This window comes from Adiantum capillus-veneris, chromosome 11 (assembly GCF_014529385.1).
Source record: "Adiantum capillus-veneris isolate H3 chromosome 11, ASM1452938v2, whole genome shotgun sequence".
NCBI lineage: Eukaryota > Viridiplantae > Streptophyta > Polypodiopsida > Polypodiales > Pteridaceae > Adiantum > Adiantum capillus-veneris.
Genome location: NC_140941.1, coordinates 141408772 through 141427883, shown reverse-complemented (window position 1 = coordinate 141427883; position 19112 = coordinate 141408772). Strand labels below are relative to the sequence as shown.

Genomic DNA, 19112 nt, shown 5'->3' with positions numbered 1-19112 from the left:
CGAACTTGGTGGTCCACGCTTCTTTTAAACAAGACTGCGCCAGTTAAATGGCCGAAATTTAAGAAGCTTTTTATTTCTTCTTGGCTGACTCAAGAGTATGAACGCGATATACGAGCTGCTTGGAACCATCTTCGGATGACCAAGAAAGATACAATGGACGCTTATTGCGAGAGATTCTGGAGCTCTTTTCTACCCGCCTCTTCATTCAAGAAGATCTCGTTCAGAGAACAGATTGAGCGGCTTACCTTGGGTCTACCTACAGAGATAAGAGATCACTGCTTGGAACAGAAATCAGCTTCTATTCAGGAGTTGATGAGTCAAGCGAAACGGGGTTTTGCCATTCACTCTGGCAGTCTGACCTACCCCACCAATGAGGTCATGACACAACGACCCGAATAGACTTCAGCAAATGAACGTAGAAAGAGAAAGAGCAACCCAAAAAAGAAGGATGCACGACCCAAGCTTACTCCTCAAGAGAGAGCTCGCTTCATCAGAGAGGGGAAGTGCTTTGGATGCGGGGAACATGGACATATCTCCGCGAAGTGCCCTAAAAAGGCACAGAAACAACAGAGTGACAAGGACGACGAAAGGCCTGAGAGTTCCAGAGCAGCTGAGGAGCGTGGAAGAAAAGGCAAGATGAAAACAGGACTGGTTCCAGATTGTGTAGGTACCGATCCCAACACAATGGACGAGAGTACAGAACTTTGCCAAGCTTGGGGCAAAGTGAAAGACCAAGAGGCCTTGATCTTCTTTGATGGAGGAGCCAAGGCCAACTTCATTTCACCAGAATTGGCGGCGCGGCTCGAGATCACTCCCAATCGGATGGGACCACTTGCGGAGGTTGTTCTAGCGGCACCCGGCAGAGACGTAGCCATTACACCTGTCATTGGCAAACTTCGGTTGCATTGTCAGGGGTATTTGGGGCATGAGGACTTTTACATAATGCCTTTGGAAAGTTGTGATGTTCTCTTAGGAATCCCCTGGTACCACAAGAACAACGCCGTGGTCGATTATCGGACGAGGAAAGCAACTTTGACTACAGAGAAGGGCAGAACCATTGTACTTGACATTAAACTGAAGGGCATGTCTGTCCCTATTGTATCGGCTTCGGCCATTTCTAAATTAATGAAATCCAGTCTGCTTGTTTCCTCGATCTTTATGAAAGAATTGCGTGATGAGGATAGGACAAATATGTCTAAACTTGATAAACGCCAAGATTTTCTCCACTCTCGCGTCGATTGCTTCTCAGAGGGTCTACCAGGCGAGTTACCACCTGCTCATCCTGAAGATCGTACCATTGATCTGATACCTGGAAGCACCCCACCGAACCAGCCACCTTACCGTGTGAGCCGAGCACAGAACGAAGAGATTATGAACCAAGTAAAAGACCTCTTCTTGTCCAGCCTAGTACTTCACCGTATTGCTCTCCAGTGTGTTGGTTTTGAAGAAAGACGGATCTTAGAGAATGTGCATCGACTATAGAGCTCTCAACAAAATCACTATCAGGAACAGATTTCCGATTCCTAGGATCGATGATATACTCAACAAATTACAGGAATCCTCGTGCTTTAGTATGATTGATTTGAAGAGTCGATATCATCAGATCAGAATCGCGACCGAGAGACGTCTACAAGACAGCTTTTCGGACGACTTTTGGGTTATTTGAGTTTTTGGTGATGCCTTTTGGCCTAACCAATGCTCCTGCGACATTTAACCGGATGATGGACAGGATTTTTCGAGAGTACAAGCTGTTTGTTGGCACTTTCTTTGACGATATCATTGTTTTCTCCAAGAATGAGGCAGAACATAGAGATCATTTGCTTCAGGTCTTTCAGGCATTACGAGATCACAAGTTAGTGATTAATGCAAAGAAAAGTGAATTTTTCCTACCAAAGATACACTTTTTGAGACACGTTGTGTCAGCAGAAGGAGTGCAGATGGATCCGGCCAAGATAGAAACTATCCGTGATTGGCCCGATTTGAAGAATGTCCATGAAGTTAGAAGCTTCTTGGGACTGTGTTCGTACTACAGGCGGTTCATTCGAAAGTTTGCAGAGGTTGCTTCCCCTTTGCATATCTTGACACAAAAAGGAGTCCCTATCTCGTGAAGACCCACAGAGGTGATTGCTTTTCAGACATTGAAAGAGAGATTGACTATAGGACCAGTTTTGACTTTGCCGGACGTGCAGAAGTCATTTGAAGTATATTGTGATGCTTGTGGTCGTAGTCTGGGTGGGGTCTTAATGCAAGAAGGCCATGTCATTGCTTACGAGAGCCAATTATTCTCAAGGCCGGAAATGACAGCACAGATTTATGAGAAAGAGCTTTTGGCGGTTATCCATGCTCTTACTCAGTGGCGGCATTACCTACTCGGAGCGGATTTTACTGTCTTTACAGACCATCAGAGTTTGCGCTACTTCTTGTCTCAGAAGCAGCTATCAAAAAAGCAGATGCGGTGGACGAACATCTTGTCATAGTTTCACTTCCAAATTGTCCATGTTCAGGGACAGAAGAATGTGGCGGCAGATGCTTTGTCTCGGAAGCCGTTGGTTCTGGCTATTTCCGCAATACATCATAGGAGCTTCGAGGATATGGTCGACCAGTATTCCACAGATACAGATTTTGCAAACGTTTTCACATGGATACGGGGTGGGGAGACAGTAGCGGGATATTCCATTCGGGATGGCTACTTGATGAGAATAACCATGTTGTGCGTTACACAGCCGTTGAGGGAAAAGGTTATGACTGAATGCCAATGTCCACCTTTTACGGGTCACCGCGGCATCGCTACCACCATGAAAGGGGTAGAGAGATACTTCTTTTGGCCGAGACTCAAGAAGGATGTGGAAGAGTTTGTGCGCAGTTGCTTGGTATGCCAGAAGGTCAAGTTTGACAGGCATAAAGCACAGGGATTGTTACAGCCTTTTCCCATACCCACCCGCCCCTGGGAAAGTATTGCAATGGATTTCATTTTGGATCTCCCGAGAACACAGAGTAGTCACGATGGTATCTGGACTGTTATTGACAGATTTAGCAAACAGGCTCATTTCATTCCAATGATGAAGAAAACAATCAAGCAGGATCACTTAGCCAGTTTGTGGCCCAGATTTTCAAATTACATGGCATGCCTGAGACGATTGTCTCCGACAGAGACCCCAGATTTACGAGTTTGTTTTGGAAGGCAATTTGGGAAAACATTGGCACGCGGTTGCAGTTCTCGTCATCGTTCCACCCCCGCAGATAGACGGGCAATCTGAGATTGCCAATTCAGTGCTTTTAATTTTATTGAAGTCTTATATCTCGAATCAGAAGACTCAATGGGAAAAGTATCTACCTTTGGTGGAATTTGCCTACAATAACACGATACACTCTTCCACGGGGAAAGCGCCATTTGAGATTGTTGAAGGTGCTACGAAGGTTCCACCCTTCCTAAGCACGAAAGATAAGATTTTTGAAGCGGGTGAGTATACACGCGACTTAGACACGGCTTTTGCCAAGGTCCGCGAGGCTTTGCATAACGACAGAAGAAGGCAACGGATCCCCATCGTCGCGATTTGAAATTGAAGGTGAATGCATTGTGAATCCTCTAAGTGTCAAGCAGTTTCAGTCGGAAGGAGACATCGTTGATCTTTCCAGAGATCTGGAAAGGTCCATAGTATCTCATACTAAGCTTTGGAAAAAGCCTCTCCTTTCCCTTTTTCTTTCTCAGGCGTGCCTTCTCAAAATGTAAGAGCACCCGTCTCTTGAAACCTTTTAAAGGTGATGTGCCTGATGATCGAGAGCCTGATGAGCAACCCAAAGTGGAAGAACACGAGGAGATCCTTGTTCCTGAACAGATTTTGGCACATAAGGATGCGAAGAATAAAGGTAAAGTCCGAAGGCGGTTCTTGGTTAAGTTCAAGAACTATCCTGCATTGGATGCGAAGTGGATGGAGGAGGACCTAGCAAATACTCCTTAGATTGTGAAACTTTACCTCGAAGCTTTTGGTTTAGCATAGTCTACTCCAAATGGAACCCAGAATTCAGCTTGGCCGGAGATCTGGTGCAGTGGGATGCACAAGGGGGGAGTTACTCCGCTCCTTTGTCAACAGATGCCTCGATTTTAATACTAGAGTCACTGATGTCTCTTTGAGCTTTAAGGATACTGAGAGCTGACAATATTCTGTTGTATGACTTTATGAAAAGGAATTCCTGAATATGAAACTGATTTGTTCTTGACTTGTTTATAAGTGCAGGAACTGATAGACAAATGACTGCAGCATTTTGGTCTAATTGATCTCAAATACGCATGGTTACAATAGGGGTTAGTCAATCGGGCATCGATGAGGTCCCGACTAGATCTAGATGCGATTGCTAGCTACATTGCCGATAAATCATGGTCTAAGATGTTGAATGTCATGTGATGTCCTGTGATGTCTAGTGATGTCCTGTGATGTCGTGTGATGTGACTGTCGATTGGTACATGTGCTAGATGTGTGCTCCTAATACGTAGGTGCTAACAGTCAGTGCATGCTAAGACGGTTTATGGTCTTTGTCTGTTTTACAGGCATAATCGAGGGCGATTACAATGCTTTCAAGAGGGGGGTATGTCACAAAGTGATGACGTGGCTGGTCGCTCTATAGAAACCCTAACCCTAAAAATCTGAAACCCTAACCCTAACCCTAAAAATCTGCAAACCCTAATACAGGAATGCTGACGTGGCTGCCGTACCAAAAATTACGAAAAAGCTGACACGTGGCACGGCTATACGGACCCCGTGATTTGCAAAGGGATTTACGGCACGCTGATTTTGCTTTTGGCTACGCCAGAGAGAGAAAGCTGGAGCTTTTTGGATTGCTTTGTTTCCACATTAAGCAAGAGAAAGAGAGAAAGCCTCTTTGCTTTATTTTAGCGAGAGAGAGAGAGAGAGAGAGAGAGAGAGAGAGAGAGAGAGAGAGAGATTACTGCTTTCTTTTTACAAGCTTTTGAGCTTTTGATTTTCAGCTTTTGGGGCTCTGCTTTTGGCATCCCTTGTACCTTTAAATTTGTGGGTAGGCCACTCACAACTCAGAGCATCTGGACGCAGAGTCTAAGTGTGAGCGCATGCCCGCACTCTTGTACTTTGAACTCAGATTAATACAAAAAAGGAATATCGAAAGGAGCGCCAGTCTTTGGGGCCAATATCTCTAGGCACGGAACGCCGCCGGGCCAGTGTTGAATCAATTGTGAACTGTGAACCGTTTTGAAGTGGTTAGTTGGTGTTGTCGTGGTAGATTCTTGACTTGGAGTGTCCAAGTCTGTTACAGCTTCTAACTTCATGAACATTCTTCGAATCTGGCCAGTCACGTATAGTGCCGCTGAGACGATGTGTCTCAGAAAGTGTATCTCCGGCAAGAAAAACTCGCTCTTTTTGGCATTGATAACTAATCTGTGATAACGCAATGCCTAAAAGACCTGTAGCGGATGGTGTCGATGTTCGGCTTCATCCTTGGAGAAGACTATAATGTAATCAGAGAAAGTGCCAACAAAAGATCGATGCTCTCGGAAAATCCTATCCATCAATCGATTGAAAGTCGCTAGAGCATTGGTAAGGCCAAAAGGCATCACCAAAAATTCATATAAACCAAAACTTGTCCAAAAAGGCTGACTTGTAGACATCTCCCGGAGCAATTCTGATCTGATGATAACCGCTTTTCAAATCAATCTTGCTGAAACAAGAGGATCCTTGAAGTCGGTCAAAAAATATCATCGATCCTTGGAATCAGAAATCTGTTTTTGATAGTGATTATATTGAGAGCTCTGTAATCAATGCACATTCTCCAAGATCCGTCTTTCTTTAATACCAACAACACCGGAGAGCGGTAGGGTGTAGTACTCGGCTGGATAAGACGCTTTTCAAGAAGGTCTTTCACTTGGTTCATGATCTTTTCATTCTGGGCTCGGCTAACATAATAAGGTGGCCGATTCGGTGGTGTGCTTCCAGGAATCACATCAATAGTGTGATTCTCAGGACGAGATGGGGGTAACTCGCCTGCAGGCCCTCAGAGAAACAATCAACATGTGTGTGGAGAAAATCTTGGCGTTCTTTGTCAAGTTCAAACATGTTCATTCTGTATTCATCATTCAACTCTTTCAAATAGATCGAGTAACCAAGACTAGATTTCATTAATTTGGAAATGGCCGAAGCCGATACAAAAGGAACAAACTCGCCCTTCATTTTTACATCAAGTACAATTTTTTCGACCCTTTTCATTTGTCAAGGTTGCTTCCTTGCCCCATAGTCGACCATGGCATTGTTTTTATGGTACCAAGGGACTCCTAAGAGGATGTCACACCTAAAGGCATGATGTAAAAGTCTTCGTGTCCTAAATACCCCTGAAAATGCAAACAAAGTTTGCTAATGATAGGCATAATGGCTCCGGGCGCCGCTAGAACTGCCTTTGTTGGTGGTCCCATCCTGTCGGGTGTAATCTCGAGCCGGGCCTTGGCTCCTCCATCGAAAAAAATAAGGGCTTCTTGATCTTTCACTTTGTCCCAAGCTCGACAAAGTTCTGTACTTTCATCTATCTAGCTTGGATCAGTACCCATGCAATCTGGCACCAGTCCTGCTTTCATCTTGCCTTTTTTGCCACGTTCCTCTGCTGCTTTAGAACTCTCTGACTTGTCTTCAGTCTGTCCTTGTTGTGCCTTTTTGGGGCACTTTGCGGAGATGTGCCCTTGTTCCCCGCAACCAAAGCACTTCCCCTCTTTAAGATAGTAGTCGTTTCTCGAAGAGTCGGTCGGGGTCGTCTATCCTTCTTTTCTCTTTTTCTTTTGTTGGAGGTTTGTCTAGTCCTTTGAGTCAAGATCTCATCAGTGGAGTACATCAAATTCCCTGAATGTATTGAAAAACCCCGTTTCGCATGACCCATTAATTCTTGAATAGAATTCGACTTTTGTTCAAGGCAGTAATCTTGGATCTCTATAGGGAGTCCGCAACAAAACTGGGGGGGGGGGGGGGGGGGGGGGGGGGGGGGGGGGGGGCGGCCCAAAGTGGGCGGCCTGACAAGTGCACTCTGTATGTGTATGCAAAGGGTGGCCAACCCGGAGGCACACTAGCCATACATGCATGCCCTAGACCTATGAAGCAACAGAGTGGTGTAAGTCTAACAATTTGGTGGTTTGATTGATTGTGTTCTTAATAAAGCTAACCCAATTGCAAATATAAACGGAGGACCAATCTTGGCTCTTGAGTCGAGGTCCAAAGAACTGATTCAAGAAGTATCTTTTGTTCGCATGAATAGTCAATATGCATTGTCCAAGTCTCCCACTCGTGACGGTTTTTTGTATTTTCATCACCTTCTTTGTGTGCTACCTTTTCGAGAGAGAGCCATATTGCATAATGCACATGATTCACTCACGGATGAGCACGGAAGCATGAGCAGCACCCTAGGAAAGGTAGAAAGTTTGCATTCAAGGGAAACAGTATGTTTCACAATTGTCAATCAATTTTGCACACTCATTCCTTGGCAGGACACAGCCGCAAAAGCACTCGCCCGATTGTCCATCAAGCATCGATATTCCATTTGTGGTTTGCCACAGTTGATGGTTTTAGATCGAAAAGAGCCTAGTCTTTTTCCAATCACTCACAAGTAACAAATGTCTCTATGATATTGTGTTTAAAGCGGTTTCAGGAAAATCCCTCGAAGGAGATTCTTGAAGAAGATGAACCCGAGATCGTAGACGAAGTTGAAGGCCGAAGCAGATTATTCTGCATCACTTTCAACACAGCCCAAAGAAGCAAGCATTGCAGACCTTCTTGAAGTTCAAGTATCACAGGACTTACGCACCACAGTGGGTCGACAAAGATTTCTTCACAAATTACCCTGAGTTGTTGATAGACTACAAGCCTCAAGGAAGCCATGCAGCTCAGTACCAGCACCTCACCTTGAAAAGGGGGGGATGTCACGTGCACATCTAACCCTATGTGCATGTGGACGGGCTGTAACTTCTACTTCTCGGGTTTAGGTTAGCTTAGGAAGTGTTCTGGCACCCTCGTGAGCCTGTACACAGGACATGCATGTCGATTCTATCGCGACTCAACAGAAATTCACTTCAAAATACTTCACAAATCAAACGAGAGTCGACACGGCCTAGCGTAGTTCCGTGCCAAGAGATACTGGCCCCAAAGACAAGAGATATTGACCCCAAAGATTGGCGCCCCTTTCGATATTTCTTTTATATTAATCTTTGAGCAAAGTACAACCGACCCGCGGATGCTCGCTCTCAGACTCTGCGTCCATATGCTTTCTAGAGTGAGCCCCTTGGGTCACTTATAAAGATTTTACAAGGGTTGCTAAAAGCAGAGCCCCAAAAGCATTAAAATCAAAAGCAATGGCTCCCAAAAGCATCATCTCAAAAATCTGTCAGCCAAAAGCAGTTAGCAGTAATTGCGGAAATCCGTACGCACTGCCACGTCAGCAAATCAATGTAGCTTGCGGAAATCTGTACAGTCAATCAGCGGAAAATCCAAGCGTCCGTATCTTTCACTTTGCCCCAAGCTCGGCAAAGTTCAGTACTTTCATCTATCTGGCTTGGGTGTTCTCATGCAATCTAGTACCAGTCCTGCTTTCATCTTGCCTTTTCTGCCACGTTCCTCTACTGCTCTAGAACTCTCTAGCTTGTCTTCGGTTTCTCCTTGTTATGCCTTTTTGGGGCACTTTGCGGAGATGTCCCCTTGTTCCCCGCAACCAAAACACTTCCCCTCTTTGAGATAGTTAGCCCTTTCTCAAAGAGTCAATCGGGGTCGTGTATCCTTCTTTTCTTGGGAACTCTTTTTCTTTCTACTTTCATTGTTGGAGGTCTGTCTGGTCCTTTGAGTAAAGATCTCATCAGTGGGGTAAGTCAAATTCCCCGAATGGTGTCGAGAAACCCCGTTTCGCATGACCCATTAATTCTTGAATAGAATCCGACTTTTGTTCAAGGTAGTAATCTCGGATCTCTACAGGGAGTCCGCAGCAAAACCGCTCAATCTGTTCCTTAAAGGTGACTTTCTTAAATGAAGAGGTTGGTAGAAAAGAGTCCCAAAACCTCTCGTCATAAGCATCCAAAGAATCTCCCTTGGTCATCCGAAGATGGTTCCAAGCGGTTCGTACATCCCGTTCGTACTCCCGGGTCGGCTAAGAAGAAATAAAGAGCCGTTTGAATTTCAACCACTTGACTGGAGCTTCTTTCCTCAAAAGAAGAGTGGACCACCGTGTTCGAGCATCTCCTTTGACAAAAGATGCGGCCCTCCTGATCTTGGAGTGCTCTGAGTAATGCCCTCCAAAGAAGGCTATGTCAAACTGCTGGATGAAGGCCAAAGCCCTCGGAGCATCTCCGAATTCAAAAAAGGATTCAAATTTTATCGACTGTCCACCTTTAAATTCCTTTGTCTTCTTGCTCTTGTCTTTGAGGAAGTCATATTGGTTGGCTCTATAGAAGTGCTTCTTCTTCGCATAAAACCTGTGATCATCGGAGTCTGAACTATCAGAGGATGACTCCTCCATAGAGCTATCAGAAACTAGTCGGAATCTGAGTTTCTTTGCCTTTTTCTTGCTCTTTCCGAAGTTTGCTTTTAGTTTTTCTTTTTGCCCTTTCTGTCGCTAGAAGATCTGTCAAAAGAAGAGGAAGAAGAACAGGGTAGTTCTTCAAAACGCACATGCTTCTTTTGCTTTCTTGCAGATGCAAAAGAAGACTAACGGCCTAAGTAAACAAGGTAGTCATTCCCCTTCTTGCGCTTTTTCAATTGCTTTTTCGATGATTCTTCGTGTCCAAAAGCTAACCGATCTCGGTCTGAACCACCTCTTGAAGTTCTTGTTCTGTAAACATCCTTAGAGAAGGAGGTTTCTTGATTGCCCTTTTAATTGGTGGTTCAATAGCTTTCTGCCACTGAGTATGCACTTCAACCATGGCCTGTTGAGACAAAAAATTTGCAAACTAGGGATCTTTAGCAAACTAAAGCATCTACTTTGTGCACTTGTCAATACTTCTCCCAAGAGAAGGGCATCCACAAACCACTTAGAGATCGATACCCCAAGTGGATTTACGAGGTAATTAAACGTTATTATGCTAATTTTTTCTTAGAAACTCATTGCAATTATGCTAAGTCTCTCTCTCTCTATGCTAGAGAATCTCTAACTAATTACTCACCTAGTTTACCCAAACAAGTGATTGTGCTGATGATGTTTAGTAGATTATGCATGATTAAGCTTAAATGAGTAATTAGAAATGATAATTATGCTCTCGTTAAGCGTAATGAACATCATTAATCTATTAATTAAGTATTATACATACTTATATTTAAGAAAAATATTGACGAGATTAATTTTGATTAGTGAAAATTAGCTAAACTATACCCTAATTAGAAAAGTAAAATTAGAATTTTATTCTCTATTGCATGATTAGGAGACAAATATTCTCTTTTGCTGACATGACAAGGACGTCATGGTCTTAAAGACTAGAGTGCTCAAAAAATACCTTAGCGAAGATAATAAGACGTGATCACCTATTGAAGTCCTTCAAACTCATCACAAATTGATCAGAATGAACTACACATGAGCTATGAGAGTCCCATGTTTGTTACCTCGTTCTCAATGGGGTGGATTGTGCACTTGACAATGGGGCATGGCACATTCCATTCTTGTTTATGTACCAACCCTCCACCTTACTTCCATATGTCACTCAGATAGTCCATGCACTACATAACTTTTAGACACCTTTTCAAACCTTTTGTAGCATGAACATTGAAAAGTTTAACCTATGATAACGGTGAGAATCCTCTTTGTTTGCTTTTGTTAGTAGCTTCTCATAAACAATATCTTTAAATCGGAAGCATCCTCAAGCAAACATCTTCCTCATCAAGTTGGGGCAATAATGAAAAATACCTTATCAAATATAATCGACATTCGATACAAACCTACTTCGCAAAGGCCAACCAAGCATGTTAGCTGCTCTAACAAGCAACGTGTTGAATATCCAAAATGCCAAACCAAGAACTTTCTTCAAACTTCAAGCTTAGGGGTACTTACAGAGACATAGCTGTCCATGTAGAAGAGACTGAGTTTGTATCGCCAAAGCAAGGAAAGTTTGTTTAAGAGGCCAGTCCATGTTTGAGAAAGGGAGGAAGAGCTTGCAGGCTTTTGCGTCATGAAGACGAAGGCACTCCCATTCCACATTCCAAAGTTACTGCCATCGTCATCAACAAGCTGCTGCTTCTTGAGGCCAAGAATCTGAGCGAAATGAGCAGTATGCAAGTTCTTGGGATGTAAGATGGACCCACCTGCCTCAAATTTGGATCCACCCATATCTACCATAGCCATTCTGCCGCCCACTTGCGAGCTTTGCTCAAAAACATGGATGTCCATGTGCTCGGTTGAATAGTTGCGCAAAAAATAGGCAGCGGCTGAACCCGATATGCCACTGCCCACTATGCATATTTGCGGTGCAGAGGCACAGGCCGCTCTGACTGAAAGGCTGGCCATTGCCAGAAGCAAGGAAAATATGATCGCCATTTCCATCAGCCGACTTTCGCGCAATTGAAAAAGCGGAGGATTTTCGTATCACAAGTTGGTCTGGGAAAAGGGCAAACAAGATTGCCGCCGATCACAAGTTGGAGATTTTGGAGCACCCACGACCACGATCTGATCTAGGCCTAGTTGGTGATGGGTACAGTTCAGGCGGGCTGCTGTCGTGAATGACCAGGTTTTGAATGTTGTGTGTGTGTGTGTGTGTGTGTGTGTGTGTTTTGTTTGGCTTTCTAAAAGAAACTCTTAGTGTTGTGTTGGGTTAGGGAGACTCCTTTCATTTCACATCCTACATGATGGAGATTTATCTTTCACTACTGGGACCGGCGGCCTCTCTCTCTCTCCCTCTCTCCCTCTTCCTCTTTATCGCGTGCAAAGGGGCTTGTTTTTGTTTTGGACTTTAGCCTTCAGAACGTAAATTGCGACACATGTAAAAGGCTCCCCCTTCCGCTATATTATGTTAGTAGATTTCACATCCTATATGTCTTTACTTTTCTTGAATTTTATTGTTTTCACTGCATGATGGAGACTTACTTTTCATTTCACATCCTGACATGTCTTTATTTTTCTTGAATTCTATTGTTTTAGAATGCTAAAGTGAAGCTTCACTTTGCATAAATTTTAGTAAATTTTACACACACACACACACATGTTCTTTTTGCATTCTATTGTTTTAGAATGCTAAAGTGAAGCTTCACTTTGGATAATTCTAATAAATTCTATGCACACACATATATATTAATTAGTTCTTTTTATTTCACTTTTCATTTCACAACTTCACATAGCTTTACATTTCTTGCATTTTATAGCTTGATTCAAGTCACTGTTAACGTTTGAGAAAGTCTCTTTTATTAAGCGGTTGTTAATCGAGTTTCTTCCTCACAAAGGAGAAAATCAAAAATACTAGCAGAAATTTTGAGATTTGTAAAATTTTTGGACGACTTTCTCACATATTTCATCGATCTTTCTTTCGTTTACCATGGTTTGCAGTTAGCTAGTCTCGATTTTCAATCGGCTCAAGACTAAGCTGAGGCAATCCTTTCCCAAACACTGATACCAATTTAATTCAACCTAACAATTTTATCACTTTCTTATTGTTTTTGAAAGCCATCTTGACCCTTTCACTTGTTCTTTTCGGGGGAGGGGGGGGTTGTTGTGTTGACTTGCAAAGGACGGGTATGTAGGCATTGGGTTTGACATGGAGAATGAGCGGATTGACGGTTAGGGGAGGATTCTGGACATAGAATCGGGGGCTATATTTTTAGCCTTTTGTAGACCCATTCCCATCAAGAAGTCGCAATAGAGTGCGCGAAAAGCAGTGGTGCAAGAGACGTGTAGCCAAAAATAGTGATATGCAGAATAACACGTTTCGGATGCCTCTATAAAGGGTAGAAGACGACCACAATTCACACAGAGAGCAAGAGAATGATGTAGCAAAACTCTTGTGTGGCGTTGAGAGCACACCCCCTAGGCACTACCACCCCCATCACCCCCCCCCCCCCCCCCCCCCCCCCCCCCCCCCCCAAGACGGTGACCAAAGCATCGTCTTTGGCATACTTGACAATGAGGCTATGAAGGTTTCATTGATGTCGTTGGCTATGCACAAGAAACAATTGTGGTAATTAACCATTAAATTAAAGCTTTTTGTTGTCTATATCCTCAAAAGAATGTGGGGTAAGCTTGATTTTTTATCTACCTAAGATAAATCATGTGTAGAATAAGCATATGAAAGTATATTTTGTTTATCTCAATCACCCTTCATGTTATTAATGTTCATCCCTAATTTCTCCATTCCTGATCAATTGAAAGTGGAACGTGAAACATGGTTTACTTCTTACTTATGGATGTGTATGCATTAGGATGTATTCTTAGTTAATTAGATACATAAACTTCACACTAGAGTCGTATTCTTATGTATTTTCTGAATTGTTGATGTGTATACGATTTTGTTGCAAACAACATACAAGTGGTTCCGATTAATTCAAATATTACACCCTTTACCTTTTCTGCATACTACATGAGAGATGGTCCCACCCCCACTCCACTGAGGAAGAGAATGTGAAGTTCCAATGTCATGCATGAAAGCTCCAACAAACCACCCTCAACATGTGATATTGGTGAATGAAGTTGTTGATAGCCATCCTGAAACGCAGGTTGTTGTTGCACCCGCTCCTGTTTTGGTAAGTCAAATTGTTAATTTTTGCATTGTTCATACATCAGAGAATCTAATGCTAACTTTTAGATTCATCAAAATTTAACTATGCAAGGAGAGAGTTTTCCCTTAAGAGAAAGATAGCAAGGAGAATATAAGTTGTGCCGGGCTGATTTCTTTCCACAAATACACATTAGAAACACTATAACCATGCACATAATTCAAAGAGAATACTTAATTAAGATTGACAACTCGATGAGGACTGGATTGTAAGGTGTGAGCTTTGTCCTAGAGTACTAGAGTATGAGTCAAGGAGAGAAGAGAAGGAATTATTCCGCATGCAGTGGTGCAAAGCTGTAGAACTACTTCAAGCTCATTTCATAAACCAAGTATATTTTTGCATTACATCTCTCTTGTTTATGGTGAAGGCTTAGCAACTACTCAAGATCGTGTTTATGAGTCCAAGTTAATTCATCTTGGAACCTAATTCGCTTGAGTGATAATCTAGCCTACACACACTCATTTGTGTGCACGATGTTTCTCTCTCATCCACCCTAGCAAGCACGATCCCATTCCCATCATGGATTTTCTTGGAGCGGGTTCCCCCTTTAAAAAGACTTGTATCATAATCCTCTCAAAAGAGAGCTTTGTTACAATACATGTTTATGCTCTTGCGAAGCAGGCTTGCTTGAATCAAGAAGATGGTGTTCTTCAAGATTCCATAGTACAACCCTCCTTCCTAAACCCTAAACACCCCAACAGAGAGAAAGGAACTGCGAGGAAAGAGGAAGATGAAGGTGGAAAGAATAATTTTTCAAGCAAGATAATTGATATTCTATGTATACTTGCTCATGGGCAAGCTCTTAGCATAGCTTAGTAATAGAATAGTAGAGATGGAGAAGAAGAAACTTTCATTGGCTTGGATTTGCATCCATAGCCAAGGGCTTGAACATAGAGTTTGTCTCTAGAGCTCCCATGAGAGAGAGAGAGAGAGAGAGAGAGAGAGAGAGAGAGAGAGAGAGCTTGCTTTACCAATCTTTTGTGTTTCAGAGAGTGTGTGAGAGGAGTAAGAGCCTCAAAAATGCAACAAGCCCTCTCTTTTATAGCCATGCAAGTGTGCAACTATACTTGAATTATAATGCTTCACACAACCAATGAGGTGAGACACCTCCTAATGCAACTCAAGCATGTTCCAACACTTTTCCCTCTTGCCTTGCTAGATCCCCCCCCCCCCCCCCCCCCCTTCCCTTCTTGGGACTCGTCTTGGCAAGTGGAGACACCACACACACTCAACATGTGCTACCTTGGACATGTGGCTTAGACCAGCTTAGTAAACAAAGACTAGAGTCAACTTCTTAAATGAGGAAGGGTTGATCTAACCTTAATCTTTAGCTTTTCCCTTTCTATTAATAAAAACCATAAGCTTGCCTTTTAATTAATTAAGTCGGGTGCAAGACCTTTCCACAAACCTTGGAGGCTTATGAAGATGGCATGAGATTATAACCTACCTACTAATTTAGGACCTACTAAATTAGAATTAAACTTTGGCAAAAATAAAACTCACCTTTTGGGCTTAAAACTTTCACATCCTATGCAAAACCTTAGCACAGTGCTTTGGAGGAACCGTCAAGCTGCTCCCAAATTTAAATATTTTGTGGCAAGTTAGAATTTCACCCCAGGGCTTCCCAGACTTCATACTTGGACTCTAAGAGTTATTCTAATGACTTGAGCTTAGCATAGCCACTTTCTATCTTTAAACTCCTATTATTGCTCTCAGTGATCTCCTTTGTCCTTCACCTTTGATCAAGGTTGTTCGGGATACCATTATCCTTCCTTGATTTGTACCTATGACTGAGATAAACAGTCAACAATTATCCTTGCTCTTTTATGGAATTTTCCCTTTTGGTCCCAAACCTTGACCAATTGGTCCGTTAGTACTTAATCAATTTCACTTATTCTCTTTTTATTTTTCCTAAACGGAAGTGGACAATTTAAGTTAGAAAATACTTTTATAAGGTTAGAAATTAATATTCATGACATTACCTCTCCCTTGAAATCATAGTCGTCCTCGACTATGGGATATGGTGCTCCTTCTTGTAGACCGAGGTATGCAATTCTGCATCCTTAAGTTGTCTACTTTCATGAGCCACTGCATAGGTGTTGGAATCAGGGTTGCATGGAAACACACATAGCTTGGAGAAGACAAAGGAAGCTCAAGGCACACAACAGAGTGTATATTACTTCGTGTACAATGGAAAGATTAGATAGCCCTAGAGTGATGGGCGTATATACAATGCACGAGGGGAAAACCTCCTAGAGAGGAAAAAAAAGCCCCGACAATCCTAAGTGTGTTCACACACATCACTACCACATGTATATGGTAACAAATCCCCCTGAGAGTGATGTAGTGAACAGAGCTGGCACATAGAGTATAGGGAAATGCCGTGGCCCTGAGGACAAGATCAGTCCACAAAGGGGAGCAAGCCCAAAGATTTGCAAAAACCTTCAAACTTCTCAGCGTGACAATGCCTTTTTGAAAATATCTGCAAGGATGTCCTATATTTTGGCACATAAGCCAAGATGGCCTCTCCTACTAAGAGTCTCTCCCTGACATAGCGATAATGCACCTCAATGTGCTTTGTGCGAGCATGAAAATTTGGGCTTTTTGCAACTACCAAGGTGCTTTGTCTGTCAGTGTAGATGATGTTGACAGTGTCATGTCCAACACCCAAATCAGTCATAAGGAATCTAGGCCATAGACACTCAACCATAGCTATGAAGACTGCCCTATACTCAGCCTCACAACTAGAAGTGGCCACAACAGATTGCATCTTGCTCAACCATGATATGCATGAACTTCCAAGCATGAAACAAAAACCACACGTGGAGACTAGCATGTCAAAACAATAGGCCCAATCTAAATCCAAAAAAGCATGTAAATCTGGCAGCAATGATCCCCCCTTGGGATAACAACCCAATATGTAAAGTCCCACTCAAGTAGCGAAAGATTCGCTTGACAGCCACCAATGCTTAGACCCTAGGCTATGCATAAATTTACTTACGTGTGAGACTGCAAACTGTATATATGGACTCGTATTGCATACATAAATAAGGCATCCAATAGCAGTTTGGTAAAGAGTAACATCGATAGGACAAGCATCATGAAGACTCAATTTCAAATCTGTTACCATGGGAGTGGCAATAGGTTTGCAATCCTCAAGTCCAAACTTACATAGCAATGTCTCTAAGTAATTTGTCTGACATAAGGCAATACCACCATCACACTGACAGGACAAGCATCATCAAGACTCAATTTCAAGTCTGTTTCCATGGGAGTGGCAATAGGTTTGCAATCCTAAAGTCCAAACTTACATAGCAATGTCTCTAAGTAATTTGTCTGACACAAGGCAATACCACCATCACACTGCTTAAACTGTATGCTCAAATAATGATGCAATAGCCCCAAATCTTTCATCTTGAAAGTAGCATTCAAATCAGCCTTAATTTAGCAATATTAGCCTCATTTGGACCAGTGATCAGCAAATCATCCACATATTAAACAACGATGAGAAGTGCATCACCCTCACGCTTTACATACAAAAGCTTTCTCTTGGATTGTTACGAAAGCCTTGTTTGACCAAATGAGTGTCAACTTTCTCATACTAAGCGTGAGGAGATTGCTTCAACTCATACAAAGCTTTCTTACATTCGCACACTTTGTCCTCGTGTCCTTTCTTAACAAAACCACGAGGCTGCGTTACATAAACTTCCTCAAATATGTCACCATTCAAGAAAGCAGTAACAATGTCTGATTGATGTGAATCTCTTCATAATCTATGCCTTTTTGTTGTGCATAGCCTTTTGCAACAAGTCGAGCGTGATAGCAATCAATTTCACAATCCAGCTTATGCTTCAACTTATAAACCCACTTCCTTCCAATGGCCTTTTTGCTAGGAGTCAAATCACATAAAGTCCATGTGTCATTTTATAAGTGCATCATATTCTAATTGCATGGCAGCTATCCAATTTTCAAAATTCTGTGCTTCATCCAAAGAGAGAGGTTCCTCAACATCTCATAAACCAGAAACAACCAAAGCATAGAAATCTGATGCATGAGATGCGTGGCAAGAGCGTGAACGAGCACGACTAGACAAAGGTGCATCCAATTTACTTTCACACAAAGTATGCATAAGCCATTTTGGCATACCCCTAGCCTGCTCACCTTAGCCCTTTCCTCATCAAGTACATCATGTACATCTGCATCAAAAATTGGCTAATTTGTAACATTTCAAAAATCCCCATACGCTATACATTTGCCTCATTGAAATTTACATTCAAACTTCCACCACTGAAAAGAGGCAATAAATTATCATAAATGCCCTATGAGCTTACAAAATTGTCTCTAGTACATGATAACAAGGGCTAAATAGAATCTTTCACAAACACAACATCCCGTGAAATGTAGATATGCTTTGTTTGTGGATGGTACAACATGTAACCTTTGCTTTGAACACTATAACCAACAAAAATGCACTTCACAGCCTTATCATCCAATTTTTTGTGTTGCGTTTGTGGGACCAAGGCATAAGCCAAACACCCAAAAACGCGCATGTGATCAATAGATGAATTTCTATCATAGACTACAAAGCTTTTGTAGGACACCTGTTGAGTCCATAAGTGGCACACATGATAGTCTCAAGCCAAAAGAATGTGGCAAAGCTTGACTCTTGACCATACATCTTGCCATCTCCTTAAGCGACCTGTTCTTCCTTTCAGCAACACCATTTTTCAGAGGTGTATATGGCACTCTACATTGGTGTTTTATCCCACGACTAGCCATAAATGCATTCAGTTCATGAGACATATACTCTCCCCCTCGATCGGAACAGAGGGTGCCCATAGTACATTTAGAGACATTTTCAGTCATAGCCAAAAATTTCTTGAAGCACATGAACACTTCGGACTTTGCCTTAAGGGGATACACCCATGCATGCCTGGAGTAATCATTAATGAAAGTCTCAAAGTAAAGGTAATTGCCCAAGGATGGAGTTTGCATGAGTCCACAAACATCACTATGCACAAGCTGCAACATGCATGTAGTCCTAATTGAACCATCCCTTGGAAACTTTGAACGCTGCATTATAGCCTTCACAAACATTCTTAACATGTGCTTCAAGCGGTGGCAAAGAAGTAACCATATCAGATTTTTTGCAAACGTCGCAAACTGGCAAAATTCAGATGTCCAAAATGTGCATGCCAAAGTTTTGCATCTGAAATAGCCTTAGAATCCAAAAGTACATTTACAATATTCTACCCACACTTTTCGTGCAAAGTGAGCTTATACACCCAAGAGATAAAATGCCTAATGCAACAAGCTCATCACCAAAACTGAGATCATGAACTGTACATTTGTCATCCATAAATTTCACAACAAGAC

At 42.4% G+C, this 19112-nt stretch overlaps 1 protein-coding gene across 1 annotated transcript in view; it reads right to left on the bottom strand.

Moving 5' to 3' along the window:
• FCLY (farnesylcysteine lyase) overlaps positions 1–11797 on the bottom strand; it is a 96097-nt gene extending 84300 nt beyond the window's left edge. Inside the window, exon 1 of the mRNA XM_086523991.1 lies at positions 11029–11797. Coding sequence (XP_086380117.1) covers positions 11029–11517 — 489 coding nt within the window. The 5' untranslated portion in view covers positions 11518–11797. The remainder of the gene's footprint in view (positions 1–11028) is intronic.
• Between the last annotated feature and the right edge of the window lie 7315 nt (positions 11798–19112).